This window comes from Echiichthys vipera (assembly GCF_963691815.1).
Source record: "Echiichthys vipera genome assembly, chromosome: 11".
Taxonomy (NCBI): domain Eukaryota; kingdom Metazoa; phylum Chordata; class Actinopteri; order Perciformes; family Trachinidae; genus Echiichthys; species Echiichthys vipera.
In genome coordinates, this window is record NC_139836.1 from 19,762,349 (window position 1) to 19,790,094 (window position 27,746).

General features: G+C 40.1%; 1 protein-coding gene across 1 annotated transcript in view; it reads left to right on the forward strand.

Annotated features, from left to right (window-relative positions):
• The window catches only part of LOC310953792 (protocadherin-15-like), a gene marked incomplete at both ends in the record, with an annotated part of 145,297 nt that overhangs the window by 95,405 nt on the left and 22,146 nt on the right, over window positions 1-27,746 (forward strand). The window contains 3 exons of the mRNA XM_083922991.1: window positions 13,104-13,213; window positions 16,408-16,548; window positions 24,178-24,305. Of these exons, the coding sequence (XP_083779117.1) occupies window positions 13,104-13,213; window positions 16,408-16,548; window positions 24,178-24,305 (379 nt within the window). The remainder of the gene's footprint in view (window positions 1-13,103; window positions 13,214-16,407; window positions 16,549-24,177; window positions 24,306-27,746) is intronic.

Genomic DNA, 27,746 nt, shown 5'->3' on the forward strand with positions numbered 1-27,746 from the left:
ATATAGAATCAATCCACCATTCAATGTTATTATTAAACTAAAATGGAACATTTTGCTTGGTTTTTCTTTGTAAATAAATGTTTTTAATTTAATGAATATGGTGTTAGATCGTCAATGCACAGCATTTTAATCATCACAGGACCTTCTCTATAATTATACAACCACCTTTATGACATGATCACTCACAAGTTGTAAAAATGTTCCATCTCTGCAATCCCTCCCTAATATTTGAGCATGGCATAAGAGATGTGTCTGAGCCCTTACTGGAAACGATCACAAAGGGTTTCTGTAATTTGTGGTAGGCAGTCCAACAGACCATTTCTGTTGCTGATATTGTCTGCGGCTATCTGCGTGTTAGAGAGGTACTCGTTTCTTTTGGTGTCGGTGCGGTGAAATAGATTATTTTGGCAGGAGCAGGGATTTGACAGTAAAACATGCAGGATGGCATCACATGGCACTGTGTGATATCACGTTGCAAGCCTCGATGTCTGGGCCAGTTTGGGCCACACACTCATTCACCAGGATCCAAACATTTACTGGCAGGGTCTTCCCTTGTGTGCTAAATGACCCAGTGGATGATAAGTGAAGTGATGTCCTGTGGGCTGACATGGCTACGCTGGCACGGAGTGGTACCGAGTCTGGCTCAGTAGTAAATCTTGTTTTTCCAGTTTTGCTAATGTTTTCCATCTTGCCCTCCAGATGATATTTTTGATTGAAGCCCCTTTCTTTATTGTGTAGAGAGGGAAAAAAATGTCTCACTGTGAATACAAAAGAAACTCCTGGGTCTGGTGTAGTAAGATAAGTGATCAGAGCAATAGCTCAGGGAGAAACATGATCAGACGAGGGGTTGTAAAAAAAATTTTCTTGTTTCATAGAACATGATGGTGTAATGTGAATACTTGCTGAATCATTACTTCATGTCAGAAATGTTGGATTTCTCAGGATGTTTGTGAGAACCAGCACATTGTTTTGGAAAATCATCCTAGCAAATGTGAGTCAGCGGCTCACAAACATTATATGCTAATATCTAGTAGTGTTGAATTGGGTTTATAACTGAGAACATATTCGCTGGAGGTGATGAATTCATAAAGTGTACTCAACTTTAGGATTTTGAGGAGGCCTTGATTGCTGCAGATAAACTGTGTAAAAATGTTCCATTTGAAAGCTGCAGGACTCAACATAATATTTAGCATAAGTTTTGCAATACTGGGAAGCTGGAATGAAAAATTAACACTTAATGCATAACAAAAATTTCACTTTTACATGAGCATTTGATGCAGAATGGTTTTGAAATTGCCCCATGTCCCTTTTATTAACAAGTACATTGCCTTGACAAGTTACATTTCCAGATTAAACTCATCATACAGTTTAACAACTTTAACTAAGTGAGAGTTTACCTAATAAAGAGTATAATACCATAATTAATTCAAGAGATGGCCTTCTTAAAACTGAATATATGCAGACATAGCTTTCCTGTCAAAATTATGTGTGAAATACAGTAGATTAATGACAGATGGGAGTGTGATTATCACAGGCGGACAATATGGTAAATTTCTTTTACTAATAATTATTTTACTCTATGCTGTTAATCGTCGTTAGATAAAGACAGAATGTTTTAAAAAGGCAATCAGTTTGAAGCCTCTTTTCTTTTCAGAAGCTAAACATGAAATATCTAACAGCAAACCTATATTGATGTCACTACACAGGACACATTTTTGTTATTAATCTACGGCAAAGAATAACTCTACAGCAAATAATTTGTATGACTGCTGATTACACTGAGAAGCAACACAGCTATTTTATTAGCTCCTTTATTCCACACGTTAGCTAATGTGCAAAACAGCAAAGATAATTCAATAATAATCAGGAGGGGAAGAAGGCTCAGCAACGATATTGGTCACTGAAAATCGTTTTCATTATCAAGGTAGTAAAATAAATAAAATGTTGTGTTCTTCATTGTTGAAAACATATGCCCATACATATCCACAAATCTATACAGTATGTTAAATGGTGCATTCACCTGAAGCACAACAAAAGCATATTTTCACTTTTCTCTACTGGTATCTGGCCATGCAGCTAAGTTTGGTTTCTGTGCTGAGGTTTTGAGTTGCGTTATCTGCATTTATAGTTTTGCCCCCACCATAATACATTTGAAATACTCAACAGCAGAAACAATTCCCCTGTTTCTCTGGATAATCCATAGACTAGACTGTGGGCAGATTTAATCCAAACTCTCATTGTTTTGGTTAAAAATAGCCCTACACGTACAAAACTGACCCTGCACTCTGATGATGTATATGCTCATAACAAACACATGCATGCCATTTGAAGAGATTTCCATACAGTATATCCTGCCAGAATGTATTAAGACCTTTTACAACAGATAGATTTCATTTTCCATCTACCATCATACACTGTATTATAATGTAAATTGTTTTTGTTTTTTTATTGCGGAAAGTGTTAAAGCAAATACATCTGCACTTTCTGACTGGCAACACTAATGCAGTAACATTTGTGCCTCTGTGCATTCAAAGTGTTTTTATCCATGATGACCATAGTATATTTTTTATTCTAGGTAGATAATTAACTTTTTATAGGTAAAATACCTTCATGCTAACCTGGCAGTGTGACCCTGCACTGTTTTTCAAAAACCCATTTGAATATTTTGAGTGGTTTCAGAGTCTCATCATAACTCTTTTTATCTCTGTTTCAAGTTGACCGTTCTCCCCTCCACTTCTCTGTCCTGTTTTGACCTCGCCAAACATAACCTATAATCTTTAAAGTTCACTCTTGAGTCAATTACACACACTTTACACTCCAGCTAAATCTAAGACAGTATTTTAAATGAGGGACGGTGCACTTTATTAGTCTATTTCAGTGGACAATGACACATACATATTTTTATGGACTTTTATGGATTCAGTTGCATGATCTTTCATATCATGCAACTGAGTCCATAAAAGTATCCATCCAAGATGGATGGATGGATACTTTTATGGACTCAGTTGCATGATATCAAAGATTTTCCTTTGCATTCTCAAAGAGCAGATTTGCATTTCTGAAACCGTTGTATGGATGATGCTGCATCTATAGATGATGTGTGTATAGTTGCTGGCTTAGATTGTTATAATACAGTGCAGTCCCCAGCATCTGGAACTGGGATGTTGTGATGAAATTAAATAGTCAAGTATTAATTCATGTTAAAAGATTTTTTCCTTTCAAAATGATGCTGTGACTGAGCTGACAAAATCACCTAGAACTGGATACACAGCATGTTTTTCCTTTTTGTTTGCTTATGTTCAAGGAGGAGCTGAAATGCAATCCCTATGTGTAATGTCGTTCAAGTCAGAGGAGTCTCTGTTTGTCACTCTTCCAATTTGCTTCAGGGCAGGAACAAACACGTTGACACCAGGGTGACATAACAGCTAACTAACAAAGTCTCAAGCACATATCCACCTCAACAGTCTTGAATTAGGCTGATTTATAATTGCTGATCAATATGTGCTGCGTAATACCACCATCAATAGGCAGAAATGTGCTGCAACACATAGTATATATGTAAGTCCATATTTATGGGCAACCACATACTGTTTATGCTTTCTATAGAGCACATTAAAGTTAAATGACTCCTTTCTGCCTTGTTCAAGATATTTATTCAGCACTGCATCTACACATCCACTAGATCAGACTTGCACACAGCGAGGTCACTACTTGTATTTCCCGGAGTATCCATCGCCGCTTGTTCACTCGGTGATGCAATGCATGGATAGAGAGGGATGGCGAGGTAGAAAGAGAGTCAACGGAGGCCCCTGTGGCGCACGACAAGGTTTATACGCCTCTGCCTTGTCTCGTAAGCATCACTCCGCAATTTGCCCAAGGGCAGAGTGCTGGCTGACACCTGAGTGCCGCCTGCGCTTCTCAGTGCCGTGTCATTTCCCCCCTCTCTCATGTTGACACCAGGACTCTCTGCTGCTGCCTGAAGACATGTCAGCATCTTCCCCTTCTCTTTATCTCTCTGTCTCTCTCTGTCTGGATGGGATTTTCCCTCATCTGAATATGAAAGCAATGAAAAGTGGCTTTGGCCCCACTGAGTTGTACAAGGTATTGCATTATGCATAATCAAGTCTTTGAATTTGCCTACTACTTGACTCTTTGACGCACAACCTATTTACCTTCTCTGGTATCTTCAGGTCTTAGTATATTATCCAGTATGTAAACCCCCCCCCCCCTTTTTATCAGGTATTATTAGAGTGCTTGTGTTCAAGCAGGTGTTTCGATCATTACTCTGACTTGTGCCTCTATTTTTCCTTCAGTCTGCCCTTCTGTCTAAGTTTCTACTGTATCTCACCTTTTTGTCATCTTTTTTCTGTGTATACACCTTAATACTAATCTGCACACAACACACCCTTGGTATTTCTGACATTTTACAACCCCGTGGCTAAGCCACTTTGTAGGGAAGTGATAGCATGTCAGCTCTGCCTCTTCCTGGGAATCACACCAAGCAGCCCGGTGCTAGTTCCACACAGCCACTACTCACATTCAAAGACCAATATGAAAAAAAAACATATGAATGGGCCAGCACAGGTTAGCCGTCCTAACTTTTACCAAAGTGCTTTTAAAATATTTAGGAAAATGCTCAAAAAGTAACTGGACCTCATGCAATAACTACATGTAAAAACATGAAGGGACACGTACAGGAGAATTTGTCACGTTCACCATTTTTAACGATTTTTATATAGAATTTTCTTTTTAGGGTTGAACTAATTTTTTTCACGTGTCATAGATCCACAATCTACCTTCCTCCATAATGGATAAACACTCAGTGCCTTTACATGCAGTTTAAAAACCTGATTATATTTGGGTTAAGGGCATACCCCGGTTTCTTAAACACCATACCCTGGGTAAAATCAGGGTTTTCATACCCTGGTTAACAGTCCTAGAGAACTTCTTCAGTTCCTCGATTATTCGCGCATGTAAACAGCGTCCTTGGATTATAATGGGGTTTCTCATCTGCGCATGCTCCCCACTCCGCAACAGTGGCTTTTGAACCGGAAACAGAATAAAACAGGAAGAAACAGTGTTGAAAACAACGTGAAAAAAAAAACAACAATAGTAGAACGTTACCTTTAAACCAAGGGAGGACTTCACAACGGCAAATAACATCACTACCAAGAAGACCTATTTCAGTTGAAATTTTGTCCAAATGACGTCCGTTTGTGATTTTGACATAGGTGAACCGGAAAAATAGCAGTATTCAGTCCAGCTGTATGTTGGTGGAGCGCCACCTACTGTACCGGAGATCGAGTTACTCCGTCATTTTCCCATACAACCCCTGCTCATGTATACAAGGGGAACCCTAAACCAGGGTACGGTCATTTTCAGGTTACTGATGTGCAGTATAAACGCAATGACTCATTTGACTTCTAATTTATGAACTAATTTGAAATTTAAATAAGTCACAGGATGGTACAACTGGTGAAACCACAAGCAAATGACTCAAATGCATAACTCAGATAGAGGATATTGGTAAAGAAAAAAAAAAGTCACCGTTTTTATTATACCAAAATGGTTCGGGTACGCAGGTGGTCAATCAGGAAAGGCAACAAAGGGAGATGACACACAAGGTCAGGTAAACAGACGAAGCCAAAAAAAAAAATCAGGTAACACTAGACACTAAGAAAACAAGGCCGGAGCGCAAGACAGTTGGTAACAGGAAAACATACTAATATTCACATAAGTGGGGGAGGATAATGGAGGACAGGCAAGGCAAGTTTATTTGTATAGCACAATATAACAAGGCAATTCAAAGTGCTTCACATAAAACAATAAAAGCATTGGGAGAAATGACATATAAAACATATTAATTTAAAACATATAAAAGGACTTCTTATTTTGTGTGTCATCATCAAATGTCCAGCTCAGTAGAATTTAGCCACGTTCTCATCTCAGTTCCCACATCAAAGAGGCCGGCATCCGAGGATGGTTTATACAGGGGACAGGTGGTGATGATGTGCTCAGCGGTCTGCTCCGGCTCCCCACACTCACACGCTGCTCCGTCCGCCAGGCCCCACTTCCTCATTGATTCTTTATAACCTCCGACTCCAGTTCGCAGGCGGTTCAGCAAAGTCCATTGCCGGCGTGGCAGATCCTCTCCTTCAAGACCGCCTCCAGGGTCATGGATGTAATGGTGGGTTCGTGAGGGCCCCGCTGACTCCCACTCCTGCTTCCAGGCTGCCGCCAGCCATGCCTCTGTAGACAGGTCCCCAGAGATGGACCTGAGCAGCTCTTGTGCTGCCTTGTTGTACGGGAGGCGAGACTTCAGTCTATGAGGAGGCAGTGCTGTTGTGGTGGTATTGTGCAGGATATGCCAGCTGTGTCTTTGGGCTTGCAACGATAGCAGCCTCTCGTCAGAGGCCGGCCGGGGCAATTCCCGCTAGTGTTGGCAGATGGGACACAGGGGTAGGTTTCAGGCAGCCAGTTATGGTCCGAAGGGCGGTGTTTATGGCAGTGTCGACTTTCCTGGCGTGTGGGCTTCTGCACCAGGCTGGGGCACAGTATTCAGCTGTGGAGAAGATGAGAGCTTGTGTTGATATTCGAAGCACCTTGGCAGTTGCACCCCAGCTAGTACCAGCGAGACGTTGAATTGGTGCGAGCCTTGATGACACTTTGGCCGTCACTTCTTTAAGGTGTTGTTTGAATGATAGAGATCTATCCAGGCGTACGCCAAGGTACTGCGGGGCTTGCTGGAACTCAAGGCGCTTGTTGTTAATGAATATATCCATTTCCCATCTGGCTTCACTATTGTTCAGGTGGTAGGCTGCTGAAAGTGTCTTGGCGATGCTGAGCTGTAATCGCCACTCACGCAGGTAGGCTGCCAGGGTAAATGCCGAACACCATTCCTCAGCCTCCTAAGCCTGCTGCATTGACCGTCACTGGTCTTTAAAGTGAAGCTGCGGTTCGTCACCAACTCCATGATGAACTTCACCATGTGCCGGTCAGTAATGATCTTTAATAGCTTTAGGTGGAGTCCACGGTGCCAGACGGTGTCGTAAGCGGCAGTGAGATCCAGCAACACTACTCCAGCCTTCTGTTTTTCCAGAAAGCTGTCCTCGATGTCTTGGGTGAGCAGTGTCACCTGGTCAAACCTTGAATGTCCGCGCCGAAAGCTAGCTTGGACAATAAAAACATATAAAAGATTTAAAAAGCTTAAAAGGTCATTTTCAAAACATAAAAGATTGTTACAGTTACAGAAGTTACAGTGCCGTTTACTGAAAAGCAGTAGAAAATAGAAAATTGATATATTCTTTAGGTGATAGGAGGCTGACTTTGTAATTGTTTTAATGTGGCTGTTGAACTCCAGGTCTGAGTCCATGATTACACCTAGGTTTCTGGCTTGGTTTGTGGTTTTTAGCATTACTGCTTGCAGTTGGGTGCTGACTTTTTATCGTTCTTCCTTGGCTCCAAAAACAATAATTTCAGTTTTTTGTTTAATTGAAGAAAATGATGCTCCAACCAATAGTTGATTTGCTTGATGCATCTACTCAGTGCTTGTATTGGATTATAGTCGCCTGGTAAAATAGTTGTTTAGATTTGTGTGTCGTCTGCATAGCTGTAGTAACATATGTTGTTGTTTTTCATGATCTGAGCCAGTGGCAGCATGTAGATATTAAACAGAAGAGGCCCCAGAATGGAGCCTTGGGGAACTCAGCGTGTAATTTTTGCCCACCCATATGTGTATTTACCTATAGACACCTATAGCCCCTGTCTTTCAAGTAGGATTCAAACCATTTTAATGCTGTGCCAGAAAGTCCCACACAGTTTTCCAGACGGCCTAGTAATATGTTGTGATCGACTGTGTCAAATGCAGCACTGAGATCCAGTAATACTAAGACTGAAATTTTACCATTGTCTGTGTTTAAATGGATGTCATTGAAGACCTTAACAAGAGCCTTCTCGGTGCTGTGGTGTGGTCTAAAACCTGACTGAAAGACATCAAAACAGCTGTTCATTAACATAAAGTTGTTCAGCTGCTTAAAAACAGTTTTTTCAATGATTTTGCTGAGGAATGGGAGGTTTGATATATGTCTATAATTGTTCATTAGTGAAGTGTCTAAATTGTTCTTTTTTAAGAAAGGCTTGATAACAGCAGTTTTCAGGGCCTGTGGGAAGAAACCTGTAAGAAGACACGTGTTTACAATCTGTAGAAGAAAACCAATCAGGGCGGAGCAGACAATCAAACGAGGTGGAAACACAAAGGCAGGAAATGGAGTGGTCTGAAACAAGAAGACGTGATATCCAAAATAAACGCTAAACATGAATGAATGAATGAAACGACAACATAACCTTGGAAGCCGTGTGGAATATATCACAGAAATCAACTTTGATAAAAGTAAATAGCTGTAATAAAAGATTCTTTAATTAATGTAATTCATGCTCTATGTTCAGCATTTGTGTGTGATGTGGTTTGCTCATGGCGTGCCAATTTACCTTGTTTTTGTTTTTCTCTGTTTGTTGATTTAATGATGTCATTGGCAGATGTTGGCATGGCAACAGTTCAGGAGCTGCTATGAAAATGGTCTCACTCCGACAGCTACCTGAGTTTTGGAGGCCTGTCTAGGGGAGAATCCTCTTATGCATCCAACAGTGGAACATTATCTATTGTACAATATTCTGTCATCTTATCTCCATGATTGTCACATCCCATTGACTTCCTTCTATCATGGACCGCTTTGCTTTAGAAAGCCACATAAGCATCTGACTTCATGTCAATCTGTTTACTGCATGTGCTATTTTTCGTCTGTAGAAGCTTCTTCTTTTTACCCTTGTGTAACATTTTGGTGACTTGTTCCAGTCCATGCACCCTATATAGCAATTTGGAGGCATTGAGTATGCTAATGATCAAATCTCATGAATGTAAACCTCCTCATGAACAGGTGGTGTTAATCAGATTGAAAAGAGCAATTTAAGTTTGTGCAGTTAAGAGAGTTTGGCGAATTAGGCTGGGAACACTTGAATGACCAAACCTCAGAAAGTAAGTGAGGTGCAGGATAACAATATGAAAATTATTTTGTATAAGGACCTTGAATTTGAGGTTTTAATGATTTATGTCCATATTGGCCATCTAGTGTTGATTTTGAAAGGGACTGTCAGTTACTATTCAGGCTCCATACTGAGGCCCAAATGTGTTTTTTCTGGCTGCAATAACATACAATCTGAGCAGAAAACCCATCTTCAGGCTTCAGAAATGCTATATATGAGGCTGACACTACCTGGCCTTTGCATTAAATGGTGGACATATGCTATGTACAGTATATGCAGGGTAATCTACCGATATATTTATATTTCTTTTGTCAAAATTCCAGTGACCGCTAACAAATGGCCCCAACCCTGTGAAACAGTGGCCTATACAGCAGTTACTTGAACACACCAGTTGACTCTATGCAACAGTGGTTAGAGAAGTCGCCCTATGTAAAGAGGCCAAAGGTCCTTGAAGCAGCGGTCGCGGGTTCGACTCTGACCTGCGGCCCTTTGCTGCATGTCTCAACCTCTCTTGCCCCCCATTTCCTGTCCATCCTATATAATCAAAGGCTTAAAACTGCCAAAAAAATAATCTTTAAAAAAAGAAAACCCATAGACTGCATAAAATATGGACGAAGCCATCTTGGTAGTGCCTGATGCTGCCTAACTCCTGGACCCGGGTTAAACTCGGATCTGCTGCCCTTTGACCCCACCTCCCTAAGAAACAAATGCATAAAAGCCAAAAAAGTAATAAATAAAAAAAATCACCCCCGTACAGTTGTAATGAATAGGGAAATTAGCTAAGGAGACAACCAGGCTGTAAACATGTTTATGTTTGCAGTAATGTTCAACATTGAATGGCCGTTTTATAGTTTTTGGCACTTCTGCGTGAGCTTAATTTTTCAGCCCTAGAGGTTGCCGCTTGTCAAAAACCTGTATCATACACAAATGCATTAGTCCTAACCATAGGAGAGTTGTTGATAAACACAGTCTCATCTGACCAATGACTCCCCCTACTCTGGACTGTTAATCTCCAGAAGAGACGTTAGATTGCTAAAAAGTGTACTTACATTAAGTGGTAGCCCTTGTGTCACCCTTGGTTTAATACAACTTATTTAAAAGTCAAGTTGAGCTGTGCTGCACCTTGCTGTCCTCACATTGTTCACAGGATTGCCTCTGTGTTTTTGTCAGCCTGTTCCCTAGCCAAATGGATAATCTATTTATGTCAAGGCCACATTAATGAATTGGTTACCATCACTGTGGAGCCTTGTGTGGCTTAATGCTTCTGGATGCCACAGAGAAAATGATTATTTAGTGACAGGCCAACAGTACCCCTAGAGGAAAATTGATCTGGAGCATATGTAGTTTAGTTCAATGCAGCACACTCTCAACAATATTATCTTTCAAGGATTGTATGTTATATCACCCTCTGTCCAGAAAAATGGCTTGAATTATCCAAAAATATTCTCAGCCCATGATGTCCTTGGAGATTGTTTCCAGAGATGGTTAACATATTTTTCATTTACTCCAATGTCCTTTAGGATTGTACTGTTTGCAACTTTGTTGCCTCTAAGACTTTGTGAGAGGTAAACTCATATGCCATAGTGACTGTAATACCAGTCAACTGAGTTTGTTGTTACTCCAATGAATAACAAAGACTGCAATTTATTTGGGCAACACCTGCTTATCGATAATACTTTTCTCTTCCTTCCCACTCTTCATCGTCGTCCAGGAAATGTGTTTCAAGCGTCCTTGTGAAACCTCCCACAGCTGCAAATATATAAAATAACAATCAACCCTGAAGGGGAACTTTGGCTGACCATGTTTTTGTTCCCCGGACAATTGTATTATCCATGTTGTCAAATTTGCTGGAACTAAGGGGTCAGCAAAGACTAGAGAAATGAAAGCACTGACTACATGCTACAGTATATACATAAACGGGAGGCATCTCATCACCTCCGGCCCATGTCTATAACTTGGACTGCCAAGACACTGACATTGCCTGTATAATAGAATCTGACTCTCACATATTATGGAGTGGGTATTGCTCCCACAATGTCACAGATGTCTTACTGCTGCATGTGAATAATAATCATACTTTGAACGGAAACTGCAAAAGAAGCCACACACACACACCCACCCCTCCTATGCAGAGATGAAAAGTGAGAAAGCAGTCACAGTATCACAAGAGGGGTGTCACAGTGAGACGACATTATCAGTTTAAATCAGCTCTCGCCGACACACCACCAAGACAGGGTTCCCTGCTATTTATGGCAGCAGTAATTCCTGTGAAGAGTGGTGACAATCATATCTGCTGGATATGATTACCCACTTATACGCCTGATAGTCAAGCCTAGTCATTAACTGTTAGAAAGTCTCACTTATCGGAGTAAAAACATTCAAATTACTTAACAGAATAATTTGTGCTGCATTTACTATTAAATCTTTTGTTTGGATTGTCTTACTTTTTTTATCTGATAATTTAATAGGCAGTTAGATTTGGGGTGAAAAGTTCTTTGCTCAAACATGCTTCAAGAACATCATGTATTTGAGGAATTAATGAATAACTGAGCAGGTAAAAAACATAAGTTATTGATTCACATTTACATTTTTGAAAACGTCTTTTTCATGTTTTCATCCATTTTAGCTTTCTATTCAATGTTTAAGCAGTTTGTTCTGGTCATGGTATAGGCCAAAATTTGTATGCTCTACTCTAGGGATGCACCAATCCAACTTTTTAAGTCTTGATACCTGGGCTTTGGGTATCAGCCAATACCAAGTACAAATCTAAACCAGTGTTTAATTAATGAGATGTACGCCCCACCATGTGGAAGTGACTGGGATTATTATTTTATGTGTAAGACAACATCAGGCTGTACTTAAACACTTCACTTTCCTTAGGTTCCTATGTTACTTGAACAAATAATTACATACTGTAGATACAAATTTGCTGATTTGTTATCCATTATTATAATAAATCATTTTACCTGGTGAAAAATCTGCAAAATTAATAGGTATCAGATATCGCTAGTGCCACTGGTGCGTCCCTGCTTTACCCAAACAACTTCCTCCAGCTCCCTCCTGGTGAAAACCCCAACACTTTCAGGAAAGCTGAAATATCTAATCCTTCCATAATATGCAGGGTCTGCCTTGGTGTCTCCTCCTAGTGAGTCGTTTCCGAAAAGCAGTCAGAGGTCATCATTACTCAGAGCCCAAACAACTTCAGTCTGTTCCCCTCATTACAGAGGAGCAGACGCTTTATACAGGTTATTTCTTAAAACAGCTGAACTCCTTGCTTCATCACATGGAGTGAGACCAGCCTCCCTGCAGAGAAACCTCATCTCAGCTGCTTGAATCTTCACTGTCATTCTTGAGGTCACTACCCAAAGCTCCTGACCATAGCTGAGAATCAAAGCAAAGACTGAGCAGAAAAATGGGAGCTTTGCATTTCTAGCTCAGCACTCTTGTTACTGCCACACTCAAAACCATACAAAACCAGTTTTAGCTTTTTGAGTGTACTTATCCTTACTCTATAGTTAATATTGGATATGTTGGGGGATTTGGCATCGGTCCAAGCAGTTGTAGATTATTTATTTATGAGTCATATTTTTTTTGTACAAACTACAAGCTCCCTTACAGGAAAATCGTTGAATTGACCAGAGAGGAAAAATGATGTCCTAGGTTATCCGGAGACTGGAGTGTTATAGTGAATGGTAAAGCTACTGAGAAATGACAAAAGAGATCAAAGCAAAACAAAATATGCGGAACAATGAGTAGTTACTGTTAAACACTTTCATTAAGATGTTATTCATTATTTTTAAACATAGTTCTTATTAAAAGGCAGATAATAAAAGTACACACTTGACAGCAAAACTCTCACCCGGTGAAATCTTGAAAGGAAAAGCTTTTAAAAAATCAATGTTGCTAATAAATACAGAAGCTATGTCTCTGGCAGATAGTTCTTTCTAAGATATGAATTATTGTAAAAAGATAAAATAAAAATAACTGGTTGAAATACTACCAAAACATTTACTTGATCCCATCAAGTCTTAATACTGTTTGTTTTATGATTTGTGTCTTTCCAGGTTTCCTCAAGTTAGTGAGCTGGCTCCATTTGGCACGCCGGTGGGGACTATTCTAGCTGCTGCTATCAATCAAACCATCTTCTACTCCATTGTGGCAGGAAATGAACTAGGTATGTATTACAGATCATAAACCACACAGCCAGTTAAGCCTACCATTTTTTACAAACGCGATATTCCATTACACTCAAATTATACCAGAGACTCTTTGTTCTGTGAAGTTCAAAGCCCTATTGTTCCTGTTTTTTATTTATTTTTCTACATATTGTCTATTTGTACTTGTGTCTACTCCCACTTTACCCTGTTTTATTTATACTTTTTTTCCTTACATTGTGTTATTTCCTTTTATTATTTTATTGACAATTTTATTTATCTTAATTTTACCTTCATCAGCCATGAAATGCAAGTAGGTTATATGAGCAGAATGTGGTTGTTGGGAATGGGAAGATGGGTGAGGAAGGGGGGCAGGAGAGCTAATTTTATGCTCTTTATGATGGATATCCATATCCACATTTCATTAATATGAAGTTAGTTATAAGGGCATTTGCAGAAGCCTTCAGAATGTGCTGTTGCAGCTTTAGATGTCAAAGGTCAATTCCATTGTCCTCATTCTCATAAAATTTGTGGTTGAAGATGAATGAATGAATACCCCTCTTTTGGCTCTATGTGTAAATTGGCGACAAAACATGAAACATTTGTCATGATGGGGGGGTGAGAAATGGAGGGATAGCAGATAGATTCATTCAATGCTATCATGCATTTTCCAACACTAGGGACATAGACACTTGGCACAAGGCTCATAGACTATTTTGTCTGACAACTGCAGATGTCTACAATCCAGAATATAATTGCAGGACAGAAAACTGCAACATAGCATATGTTTTCACTGACATCAAAAGGTGTGCAATCAGATTTGAAAAAGTCCTGGAAAAGCTTCAAGATAGTTTTTGAAAATTGCAGGATGCAGGTCATTGTCACGGACCAGACAGATGAGGACCACAAGTGCGTCACATTTTAAGAGTTTTATTGAGGGTTCCAGAGAGGGAAAGGGTGAGGCAGTGGTCGTAGTCAGGCAGAAAGGCAGGTCGGTTTACCGGGGCAGAAGATCATACAGGTCCAGAGGAGAAGGCAGGTCGGGTTTTCCAGGGCAGACGATCAGGCAGGTTCAGGGGCGAAGACAGGTCGGGTTTACCAGGGCAGAAGATCAGGCAGGTTCAGGGGCGAAGGCAGGTCGGGTTTTCCAGGGCAGACGATGAGGCAGGTTCAGGGGCGAAGACAGGTCGGGTTTACCAGGGCAGAAGATCAGGCAGGTTCAGGGGCGAAGGCAGGTCGGGTTTTCCGGGGCAGAAGATCAGGCAGGTTTACAGGCAGGTCCGGGTTGTACAGGAGTCAGGGAGTAAAGCCAGTGAAGCACGATACAGAAGCAACTTCGCAGACGGTCTGACAAGGCCGAGCTGAAAAGCAGGACTCTTTATGCTGGAGGTGGTGAGTGGGAAATGCACTGCAGCTGGCAGGTAAACGGGAGCAGAGCAGAGACAGGTGAAGCTGATGAGTACAATTAGTGAGTTGCCAGGCAGAGAGAGAGAGCTCATGACAGTCATAGCTATAGGTACAGATAATTTTTTTTCTGTTGTCTTTGTCTAGAAGTAAACTGTTTTGATCATACTTTTGCCACTGTAGACTGCTTTTCACAATGAAAGTCTGAAGAGCATAATTGCACCCTGGGAGAGAGAGAACACCAGGTATGAGGTTAGCTTAGGTGTTAATAACAAAAGTAGGAGGCATACCTATGAGCTGAAGAGAGAATGAAAAGTGTAGTAGGAAGCTGTCAGTAAGTAATACCGTTCCACCGTGCATCTCAAGTGCTCCTATAATGGTCTGTGTCATGTGGAAACATGAGCTAGAGTGACTTTTCCTTAAAAAGTCCTAATACGAGGGCTATAAATCAACCCCCAGGCCCCGAGCAGTAATATTCTCAAGAAGAGCAAAAGCATTCTTAAGCATGGCCTTTTTTACAGAGCCATAGTGGAGTTGGGGTCTACCCAGGCCATTGAAAGAGAAAAACAAACAGCCACATTTATTTATGTTATATTTCCTTTGCTAGTGTTTAAAGTAAACACCATTTATGTCAACGTCATTCAACTGTTTAAAAAGAAGAAGAATTTAATCTGCCATTTAGGCAGCCTCCATTAGAATTAATGCAATGTTTGTTTGATTTCCTTTTGCATTTTTCTTCTGTGCTGCCACAATAGATTGTTGTTTTTAGCTTTTCTGCTGCACATGTATAAAAATTTAAAACTGCATCGACATATCTGAAGGACCTTAAGGACCAAAGGGTTGCCAGTACTACTTCTAGCTTCAGAACAGCTCTCTAGAAAAAACTCTTCCTCCTCCACCTCGACACAAAGGGAAAAGAGCCTGTGAAGGAGTATAAATGCATTCAGTTGTGTACCTGCACCTGCAGAGTTGTGTTTAAACAATATTGACCTAGAGATGGGGAGTACCAGGAGTGCAAACAAAGCCAAGCCCCTAGCTGTGTGCCTCACAGTCATCTAAATAAAATAAATCAAAAATTAACAGAAGAGGAGCTATACAGAAAACCTTGATACAAATCAACACGAAATCTGCGATAATGCAACAAAATTGTAAAATAAAATGTGGACTTTTTAACATCAGATCTCTGCCATCTAAAGAGATTATTTATTTGTCTAGGAACAAATAACCAAGTCCAGTTGCTTTTGACTGAAATTGCTTTGAGGACAGGCCTATTAATCAACCCTAAACCTAAACTAAATTATAATTCATTTGAAAGTCTTGTTCTTTGTCTTTCACATTCAACCTGGAAAACTGTGCAGCCACTCTGCAGCCAGAAATTCAGAGTACGGACCATCAGCAACTATACTTGCTCCTGGCCCGTACTCTGAATTTCTATCTGAATTCTCAGTGTTTCTGTCAAATTTAGTCCTTTAATCTGATGAAGTAATCATTGTAGGAGATTGTAATATTCACATGGACGTTGATAATAATAGCCTTAGTGTTGCGTTTATCTCTCTATAAGATTCGATTGGTTTTAATCAAAGTGTACATAAACCTACTCACTGTTTTAATCACACCCTCATCCTTGTTTTGGCTTATGGTGTGGAAATAAGTCATAGAGTGTGGTCTATACCTACTCTGTAAAGAAGGTAAGCTAAGAATAGAGGCTTAACTATGCAACTTACCAGAACTTCCACTCGTTCTGTTGCTTATGTCTGTGTTTTGCATTTTTTACACTCACTTCATGTGCTCTGATTTTGTTTGTTTAAAGGTCATTTTCGGGTGAACAACAGGACAGGCGACATCTCCACAGCTAAACCGCTGGATTATGAAAACGTGACCAGCTATGTCCTCCGGGTCCAGGCAGACTCTATGGTGGTTGTCATGTCCAACCTGCGTGTACCTTCTAAAAGTAAGAAATACTGTCCAATAAATGGATAAATGTGGAGGCTGACTTGTGTTTAAGTAAATCAGAGCTGAAATTCAGTTTCATGATTCCAGGTATAACGTTTATATACAATCATAATAATCCCTCAGTGTGACCGTTTATGGTTAAATACAGTTGAAGAAATTCCTTCACAGCCAATTTATGTTCCACATATTTATATTGTTACATTTACTTAAATTATGAATTATTTCACATTATATGTATGTACACGTGTGGATTATCACATACATGATGGTTTATTGAAATATCACTACACACCTTTCACACATCAAAACTATTTGCGCTATTTACACTGTTTGCCTGCAGACTTTGACCAAAACCAGGAAAACATTGTGTTTTTACAGTGTTTATAGTTGTATTTGTGCACTGTTGCCTTTCTTTACTGCACTGATCCATTTGTATAATTGGCAGCAGGTTTGCCACAGCGGTTCAGAAGTGATTGGCTGATTTTAATTTGACTCAGGACATACTGTATGTGGAAATTTTCTGTAGTGTGCTTGTGTGAACGACTATGTTTGACCACTTTGCTATACATTCAGGCTAAGATGAGATGTCATTATTTGAGTAAGAGAGATCCTGTGCACTTCGCTGTAATTTGAGATTCCAAGATATCCCGGACAAGCTTTATCTGGTAGGTCACTAATCCGTTAACCAATCAGTGTATAATATGGGAAACTATTCGAGGGGAATAACGTTGACACAACAACACCATAGATATCTGAAGCCTCCAGCACACAGCGGACCGTCATCACAGGGAAAACACACTGCCATCATAGCTGTCAGCCACTGAGAGTTACAAGCTAACAAACAACAGAAACAAATAAAAATATGCTACCTACACTTACCATTCTGATACATCTGCCAGCCATCGATTTTAGTGCACAACAGACTCCTCATCTGAGTCTGGGTTTCCACAAATCACACCCACCATACCCCGAGGGGCTCCACTGCCCCACTGCCTCGTCTGAAGCTGGCTCAAACATGCAGGCCTATAGCTAAATCTCCCCAATGTGTTCAGTCGTCTTCTATTTCACCTCGGGCCTGTTTGTCAACCTCGGGTAGAAGCTAGTAGAAGAGTCTCAACATAATACGAGCATGGGCATGAGCAGTGGTGGGCGGGGCGAGGACAGATGCAGAAAATCTCAATGAGGTAGAAAGTAGATGTGCACCAAGCCCCTTCCAGGGTGTTTTGTTGTATGTGATACCACGCTAAACAAAATATCAATCATAGCAGAGTAGTTTTTTAAATACTTGGAGTGGCACTTTAAAATGTTTAAAAAAGTGTCTAATATAAAGAAATAGTCAATTTGATTTAATTTAGCAAGACCTCCCACAAAACAAGGGTGGGGGACAAAAAAATTAATCATAGCAAATTATCATTTAATAAAACCCCTGTGTTCCCATTTTGAAAGCCTAAGTTTCCTTTAAATTAACTAGATTGCTCAATGTGCCGGCCAGCGATGGTCACACTCGAAGGTGAGGCTAAAAGCCTGCTGTCACAGCCTCTCTCTAGATGCATCCCACTGCCATGCTTCAGACTTCAGTGTATTTGTTGTGTCTTTGAAGTCTAGGCTTGATACACAAATGGAGATAATGGTGGATATTTTCTGATGTTGCAATCGGTTGTAAAAACAAAAAGTGATGGAAGTACTTAAAGAGAGCTAGAGAAAAAAGTTGTTTTCCTGATACCCGGCCAGTTGCTGCATGAAGTGGGTATGGTTGATTAGATTATCTGTTTCAGAAAATTACAAAAGGTCAGTTAGGATGTTTGAGAGGCGGCTGGACTGTCCGAGAAGCGCTTCGTTTGCAGCATATTGAGACCTTCAGACTGCAGTCTCTTTGATGGCCATGCTTCAGTGGGAATATCATTAGGCTTGTTTGTCGACAGTAAACTGACAAAAATTTTGTGAAATGATGGATGAAGTGCTAACAACAAGTTGGGTTCCATACCTCCCTCACAATCCATCCGAGCTACCAATGAATAATCAATGACACACTCTACCTGCGTCTTCCTTCTAGCACCGTCTCTCTCTCACATACTGATGACAGCGATCACAAGTACACAATATTCAGGCCTGCACGCAAACACACACAGACAGCTTATCTGATAAGTGAGAGAGTTTCCTTGGCATCTACAGGCTGACATCCTCTTTTGGAGTGTAGAGAAAACGTTTCTTTTCTTACTTGTATCTTGTACCGCAGATGACTCCATGGAAGTGAATAGCTTTCTTCTCTTTGTTGAGGTTAAGTTGTCAGAGCATTACTGGACTTAGTTGTGAGATAGATTTCTCTTAGCCCTATTAAGACAAGTGTGCTGTATATGTACAGCCCATTTGCCAGAAAAAAATAATGGCATTGTACATTTCTGCACAAAAAAAGATACATTGATGTGAAACGTGTTTGGCCCCCTTAGGTGTCTGTATGACACACTCGAGCTTTCAGCTGACTCCAATCTCAAACCATCACCAACCATTCAGAACAAATGCTCCGGACCTCCTTCCTTTGAAGCTATTGAAGCTAGTTATGCTATGTAACCTGTAGTCTTGTATACTGTGTAGCATCAATCTCCACATAGGAAGGAGAGCAGGGTTGATAAGTGGGTCAAATAAACACCATCCTTTCATCCAGGGAACTGTAATCCGTGCCCTAAGTGAAAACTTAGGTTACATAACAATGCCCAAACCCAAACTATGACCTAAGTAAGTCATTTTTGTTAAAATTCCCAACATTCCGCCTCTTTGTTTAGACCACTGAGGGTGAAGCACAGAGGATGTTCAGAGGTGAGTAAAAGTTCAACAGAAGATGCCACAAAGATGTTATGTACATTGTCTGAATGCTGGGAACCTGGAGATTAAGAAGATGCAGCACTGTATCAATCCTTCTTGTCATGTAATAAATGTAATAAACATTGTGTTTTGTTAGGCGCTCATTCAAATGTTGAGTTTAGAGGGTTAAAAAGGCTCAGAACGTTGTTATAGAGGTTAATGGTGGTCATTCTCATGCTCACTTCAGAGATTTGGGGCTAAATTAAAACATTTTTAAGAATCAAGATGAATTCAAGAATTGATAACAAAGGGTTTCAAAAAAAGACACCAAGACCACCATCACAACATGTTGTGATTTTGTATCAAAAAAAATTTGACCTTTTGGAGATTTATGCAAGAATTGTATTTTTCTGTGACTGGATGGCGAGCACTTCTGTTCTGGAAACTGCCAAGAAACCCCCTTATTGTCAATATACCTAAGACAGCCATACATCGTCTGAATGCCCTAGGTCTCTAGTCCGTGGTTGTAAAGTCTCATGAGGTTGTGATTATCCTAGAGGTCACAAGAGGTCATTTTATACAGTGATATTTTATTTTATACAAACAAATTGGGATCATTGAAATCACAATCTTAGATTTCCAGTCAGACCCTTTAGGATTCTTTAGGGACCCCAGTATGCATAATTATTCAAACACATCATTTTAGAAGAGGCAAAAATGACACATTTGTACTGTATAAGAAAAACTGCATGTTTTTTGCCCCACGATGCATGAGATTATTATTAAGTAGGCATGTCTGTAAAGGGTAGACTTGTGAGTACCCATAAAACCCTTTTTTCAGATATCTTCAGGTCAGAAATCAAAGGACCCCTTTTAAAATGGCCATGCCAGTTCTACCCTCCCCAATATTTAGCCTAACTAAGGCTATTATTAGGATTGTGTTTAGTCTGCTTCCAGCAAGTTAGCATGTCATGGATGGTACCACTGGAGTCCTCGATCCTCTAGTTTTATGTGATACCCACATTTTCTCTTAGGGTTTAAGACTGAGCCCTCTACAGTCTTAAACCCTGAAAGACTCCTGAAGTTGATGTATTTCTGGGAACGTTAAAGTAAACAAGGTTAAAACTGCGACTTTTGAGTGCGACTTTTGAGTGCCACTACCAGTGCGTCAAAAGGTCCGGGCAAAGTGTCAATATGTTACGCGTAAGGAATGAGAACATGTTTCAGAGGGTCAGAAATGTTGAGATTCAACATGTCTGTGGTTTTCAGAAATGTACAATGCCAATATTTCATTGTGGCAACTGTGTGATGTGTGCACCAGTGGCGATTGCCCTAAGACTGCAAGGGAAGCTCAGCTTCCCCTAAAATGTCACCAAAAAAAAAAGTGGTGAAATATGAACTGCTGTGTGTACATTTCATTGACTAAAAATGCGCTAGAAAGCCTCCATATTTTGTTCAAAATCAGCTACTTATCACAGGTAACCAGCGCAACTTGCTCCTAATTCATCCACAGCGCTTTACAGAGTCGACTCTCAGCTTCTACTGACTTCAATGGGGAAGCGTAGAGCGGGTTGTTCCACTGCAGCGAAACTAGACGGTCATTGGATGGGCTTTGTCCTGCCAATCTGACGCTCGGCATCTCTGGGGGTCTACGGGACAGTGGGCTGGCCTGGACTTTCGGCGTCTGCATGATGATTGGATGAGCTGTCTGAGGCGAAATCTTTTTTTGATTGACAGCTAAATGAGAGAATCAGTGATCTTAAAGAATAAACAGCCAAAGTTTTTAGTTCTGTTGTTCTGAACTGATACAGAGACTTTGCCGATCCCCAGCGACTTTGTCTTAGTTAAAAACGACTAGCGTTGTGTTGTGTTGTGCAACTCTGTTCTGTCACTCTGCGGTTTTTTTTCCCCAACAAGCAGCAGTAGCTGCAGAGCTTCTCCCCTCGTCACGATTATTCACATTCACAGGCTGCTGGTCCAGGCCATTTAAGCAGCCTAGCTCTGCTGGCCATTGAGAGGACACTCGTCAATTTCTTGGAAAAGACGCCTTGTTGGTACGACAAGGTCACAGATCATTTTCTTAAAAAAGGATCAAAAGGTAGAATTTACATACAAATAAACAAACACATGTATGACGTAGGCTCGAAAAATGAGCTTCCCCTCCTTGAAAGACCAGCAGCCGCGACTGCTTACATACATATTTACATGCACACATGTAATAAATCAAAGTAAGACCAGATTTTAATTTACATGTTATCTAAATGACAATGAAACTGTTGGTCCCACTCAAGCTTACTCTTCTTAATGAGTGTGTGAGAGTGAGAAGGAGTTTTTTTTTTATCCTGATACCCTGCGTAAGGAATATAGCCACTTTCTACAAAGAGAGAAGAGACAGAAAAACTCTGCAGACCTCTTTTCCATCCCCTGGAGTCCTCCCTCTGTGCCTCACACTCCAGCTTTTGTGTCTGTAATTTGATGTGCTGTGTTTTTGTTTGTCCAATTCTCCTGGTACATACTTAGCTCCAGTGCCACATGGTTTTACATTTTTTGTATGCCGCCAGAAGAAAAATGGTCCTTGACACTGCATATGTTTTACCCAAACTGCAGTGTTGGAAGGATTCTGCGCTCTACATATGTATGCTGTTCATTGCATAGGTGTAACTGTGACAGGAACAAATTATTTTTGTTTATATCAGTATGTTTGTGTTTTTATTTTAAAGGGGCGGGATTTATATTTTACCAACAAAGTATATATAAGTATACATAAGTATAAAATACCAATTGTCTGCCTCTGTTCTCCATTTCTTGATTATTGACTTCAAAATGATTAATCCCAATAATATGCATATTGCTTTTCTCTTAAACTTTCATAGCCTTTTATTGATGATATTGTCTTGCACAAAGTTAGGGGAAAATAACTCCTCAATAAATTATACTAGGTAGTCCTTGCTTAAAAATAATGGCTAATAAGGCAAGATTTCATTATTGTTCTTATTATTTAACTGCCCCATATTTTACTCAAAGTGTGAGGGTTATCAGTAATTGGTTGGTAAACAGAATGCAAACTGGCTCAGTTGTTTTTCCTCATCTATTTTTTGGGGCTAGTGAGAGAAACCCACTTCAGACTCAGTTTTTCTTCATTTTAAAATATTTGCTGTAATCAAAACAAAATTACCCTCCTCATTAACTCAAACGTGTCCACTCCACCAAAATAGCTTCTCACACAGCTTCATTAGGAAGGGTTGACTTAGGACTAAGGAAACAGCATGTTAAAAATCCACTTCACATAGTCCCTGTAGTGCAGCTGAAAACAGCTACAAAACGAAGAGGGGTTTCCCTAAACCCACTCAGTCCACTCTCGGTCGAAATGAAACCAAGTGTTTCTGTTTGCAGTAAACTTTCCCACATAAAATATTTTCAGTCAGATTTCAAAACCTATGTGAATCTGATGTTGCTGAATCTGAAAGATCTTTGCTGCTCCAGTATCTTTTTCCAGACGACGGGCTGAAAAGTCTATGGTAGGGGTCCTATATGAACATGGCCTCCAAGATCATAAAGAACCCCTTCCACAGAAGTAATTACTTAAAATTGGTAATGGCTAGCCAATGCGATCTTACTTGAAAACATACTGTGATGTTTTCAGCAATGACTAACCATCAAAGTGTTCTGGGAAATTATTTCAAGCTCTCTTCTGAAGTTGTGGATGATGAGCATGAAAGAAATATATTGATGTGACAATTTTGAGGCTTAATTATGCAACATTTGATGAACACCAGTTTCGATTACTTCACAGATGTGTATATTCAACAGCTAGGGGTAGTGACGATATAAACTTTCTGGGCTTGTGTGTCCCAATCATTTTGAGAGTGCAGCAAATCAGATGCTTCAATAGTAGCGTTGGGACGATATATGGTCCCACGAGAGCTTGCGATAATAAAATGTGATATTTCTCGTAGAAAGGTTGTCTCGCGATATCAATATGTAAGTGGATAAACAGCAACAGAGTGACAAATAAGGCTAAGACATGAACAATATGTGAGCACTGTAAGAAGATAGTGCCGCAAGCACCGTAACACAAACACGTAACACGCAGGGCCCATGCAGCTTCTTTAACATCAGGTTACAAGTTATAGGTTCAGTATCGGCACCTGACAGACCCGAAGCCTCCATATGTGACGAGTAAAGAGATCTATCAGCAGCTCCTCCAGAGCCGAGTGACAGCGGCTGGATAACCTGCCTTCACCAGCTGACTAACAGAAATTTTGCTAAACCAACACCGTTTTCATGTCGAGTCCATGGGAAGTAACCAACAGTGTTGAACTGATTCCCGCCCAGCGAGTGAGGCAGGTGACACACACAGACTGAGCTGATCGGTTAATATAAATATGGTTAATATGTTCAAAACACATATACAGCAGGAGAAAATGCGGTTGTTGGTCGATATAATTAATAAAATGTAAATGTATGAGTGAGTGCGATACAACGTGGCTAACACGAGCATTATGCAAAGCACCTGCACCACCACAGCTCTCTACTTATACCAACCTGTAAAAAAAATACTGAAAATTTAAAAAAGTGTGTAAATATAGTCTCCTTTCGTTCTTGTGAACTCAGTATCTCGTCTTATGAGCTGAGGGTCTTGTTACACCCCTACTGAATAGATTTACTGAAGTGCACAAACTGGAGTTAAGTTTTTTGTTTTGTTTCACATGACCTGAAGTGGCCTTATAGGTCCTAGAAAATAGATGCATACTAGATCTGTATTTAGTAGAAGAAGTGAATGACATTAAAATAATTTGAATACATTCTGGTGTCATTTTTTTTGCAGCTAACACAGCCAAGGTGTTCATTGAGGTACAGGATGAGAATGACCACCCTCCTGTCTTCTCCAGGAAGCTCTACATAGGCGGTGTCACAGAGGACAGCAAGATCTTCAGCTCTGTGCTCAAGATAGTGGTAAGAAAACATCATCCCTGGTTTTTGCTTTTGTTGGTGTTTGCCAGATTCTGCTCCAACCTCTTCAACACTCACCCTGCAACAAAGGTGAAAGAATTCATCCGATCTGCTCTCTGCAGCCCAGTTTCATCTCCTCCCTCTATCGCTCGCTACATCTCTCCCTCAATTTCACTCTCCCCACTGTCTGGTTTCTCCAAGAGAGCAAGTGCGATCAGAGTGAGCTGAGCAGTGTAATCCTAGTATGTTCACAGAAGCATGGCTGGACATTGTGTCTGATTATCAGCCTGCTCTGCAAAGGTTTCACATTGTCATCCTCTATACTACACTGTATGTCTATTTTCTGTATACATGGGTGAATGTGTGTACTTCAGCTTCCCAAAACCTCTGGGAACCAATATCTTCAATGCCTACCTTCGATGTCAGCACTACAGCTGACTTACAGCTTTCATTTCTGTGCAAATGTACATGCCTTGGCAACAGATGTGTATATACGCCAAGGCTTCAGGATTTGTTAGATTATGTTTATAGCTTTTCTAGAATTGTTATTGAAGTATTCCATTTTAAATGCAGCCATACAAGGGTGTAATCTCCACTGGGTGTGAGGTGGACATGTAGCCTGGGAACCAGAGGAATCTGCCAAGCTCATGTTTCATTTGCTAAAGCCCCCCCCCCCCCCCGTTCGGACAGATTTCCAGCAGACCTGGCCCCGGACAAGCCAAACAAAATCATTTGTCTCATGCAGGGCAGGTTTAAGACCATGACTGACAGAGAAGTTTTTGTGCTATAATGTAGTTACTGAACATAGCTACTCAATGTAACTGTTAATATCGTCCAGCAAACGTATCAGCTCTCAGTGCAACATCATTTCATTGTGTTCAGAGGCCTTTTGGCCTGCACCGTTGATAATGCCTCTTGGAAATCAAAAATAAACCGAACAGTCTGCAACTAATACACATTTGCAATTCTTTCAATACATTCAGCTTGACTTTTTAACCACAGTAATGACGCAAGCACTGGAGAGCACCGCACATACTATTAGCCATTTGTATTCCCCAGAAAATGACTTGGCGTAGCCTCACCAAGGCAGAGCTGAGATGCTATCAGTGCCAATAATCAGGACTGTTTTTTTGCAGTTCAGCTCAGCTGAAGGAAATTGATGGCCAGCTAATCCTTAATATTGGTTTTGTAGGACAGCTAACTTTTACCTAGAACCTGATTTATTTGCCAGTGTTGTGTCAAAGTCATTCTTCTGTCCAATAGAGTTTTCCATATTAGACCGCGACTGGTTTATGGATTAGTGACATACCAACTAAAGATTGCCCTGGATATGTTTGAATCTAAATTTTCAGGTAAGTGCTCAGACATTTTCTCCTTCAGGAGAGAATTGTGAAAACATCTCTCTTGAAACAAACTATGCTCAGATACTGCTCAGTCACTATAGCCAATGTCAGACATTTTAGAGGAGAAAATAAGAAACATATGTTTGAGCGGATGGGGTCTTTAAAGCTTTCAAGTTTGATCAGATAACTCGGAAAGGCATTGTGGGCATGGACACAATTATATTCAGCCTTCAACCATACACAATTGTAGATGTGTGTGGGTGTCAATGATAAGTTCAAACTGAGAAAAAGCTATTGGTCTGACGTGTGCACATGTCACAGTACATGTTACATGCGTGCACATTTTTTTGCTATCATTCATGATCCCACATGCACATGGTTAACAATCTCATAAGTGATTGTTGACTTTGTTCATAGAGATTGATCTAACTGAATCTACTATTGAGCAATAAAATGATTTTATTGACTTGTCATAGCAGGAATAGCATAGATGTAACTAATATTTTTGTAATGTCTTTCAACTAGAAATACAGTATATGAGAGAGTGTAAACTAGTTATGCAGAAACTGAAACATGAAACAGGGATGCCAGGCATTGCTGCTTTCAGATAAGGAATGCAGAGTAAAACTGTCTTTTTTGGAATCATGAAAGACAAAGATGATTAGAAAATATCTGATTAACCATAGTCCTTGCCCAAGACCTCATAATGTGTAAAAATCATCAACTGAACACTGTTTAGCGGCTTCAAACCACTCAACCAGTCCAGAATATTTTTCCCTTCTTTCCTTTAACTTGGGATATACACCAAGTGTCAAGTGTTATCTATAATTTCCCCAGGGCCAAGGCTTCTTTAGAAGATGGCAATTTCCCTTCCTTGGGATCAATAAAGTATTTTTATTTTATTATATTCCATAGTATGAAGTGTTTGTAGTTGACTTCATTAGTAATGACGCTGTGTGCCTCCTTCTCTGGAGGTCATTATTAGAATTAATGTCAAGATTTTGGCATACTCTTTTTTTAATAAAAAAACTTATATTTGCACATAAGTTTTCATTTCAGTTGTTTTGAAATGTTGAATCGAAAATATTTTACAAAATCTTACAAAAAGTAAGTGTGCAGTTTAGAAAAGATGTCTGATTGCATGATTACCCCCCTGCTCGTTGTGGTACTCACTTGACCGTGGTTTTTAATCAGCAAATAATTGAATAAATGGATAGCCAGAACAGTCACTTTTTCTCAGCGCCCCCTTGGACAGCTTGGACCCTGTTTTTAAACCGTGAAAAAAAAGATTTTGAACAACAAGGAGATCCCTTTATCTTTCATTTTTTTAATGTAAACCATCAATATCCATACATTCTCCTTACAGGGGCTTGCAAACAAACCTCACTCAGTTACAGTTTTTCCTCCAGTGTCTTTTAAATGGTTTGCCCTACATAAATAATGCTGGAGGATACCTCAGCCTGCTGATTTATGTAGCCCTTTCATTGGGACGCTGTCTTCCTCTTCCAATAGTTGTAGAGAAAAAAAAGAAAAGAGATTGCTCCTATTTATCAGTGTCACTTTCTACAGACAAGCACTTTGAAAATTGATGCCTGCTTGTGAGCTCAGTGGCCAGTCAGAATTTTTGCCTCAGAGGTCAATGGCAGACTTCTTTGGTTTTGCTAACAATGAGAAAAAAAAGCCATTACTAAAATGTAATACATTTCCCAAATTTAAAGAAGCTATAACTTATATTTTCATAATAACAATATATTAAATGACAATGTCTAATAGTCCGAGGACATCCCTTTAAGCTCCACTCTTTTACCTCTTGTTTAGGTTTGCCAATTAATTGTTAATAAAGAAATGCCATGGTGTCACCGATTCCCCCTCTAGCCAGCTACAGTTTAAAGGACTAGTGTGTGGGATTAAGGGGTATCTCTCCGCAGTAATAGAATATAATGTTCATAATTAGGTTTTCATATTTTCAAGTCATTTGTTGTTATGAGAAGCAATTGTTGGCATGTTGCATGATATAAGCGTCATTGAGACTCCGTGGATACAACGGAGAATAAGCGGCTGTATTCAGAAATGGGCCCACTTTGAGATTAACTGGTTCTTG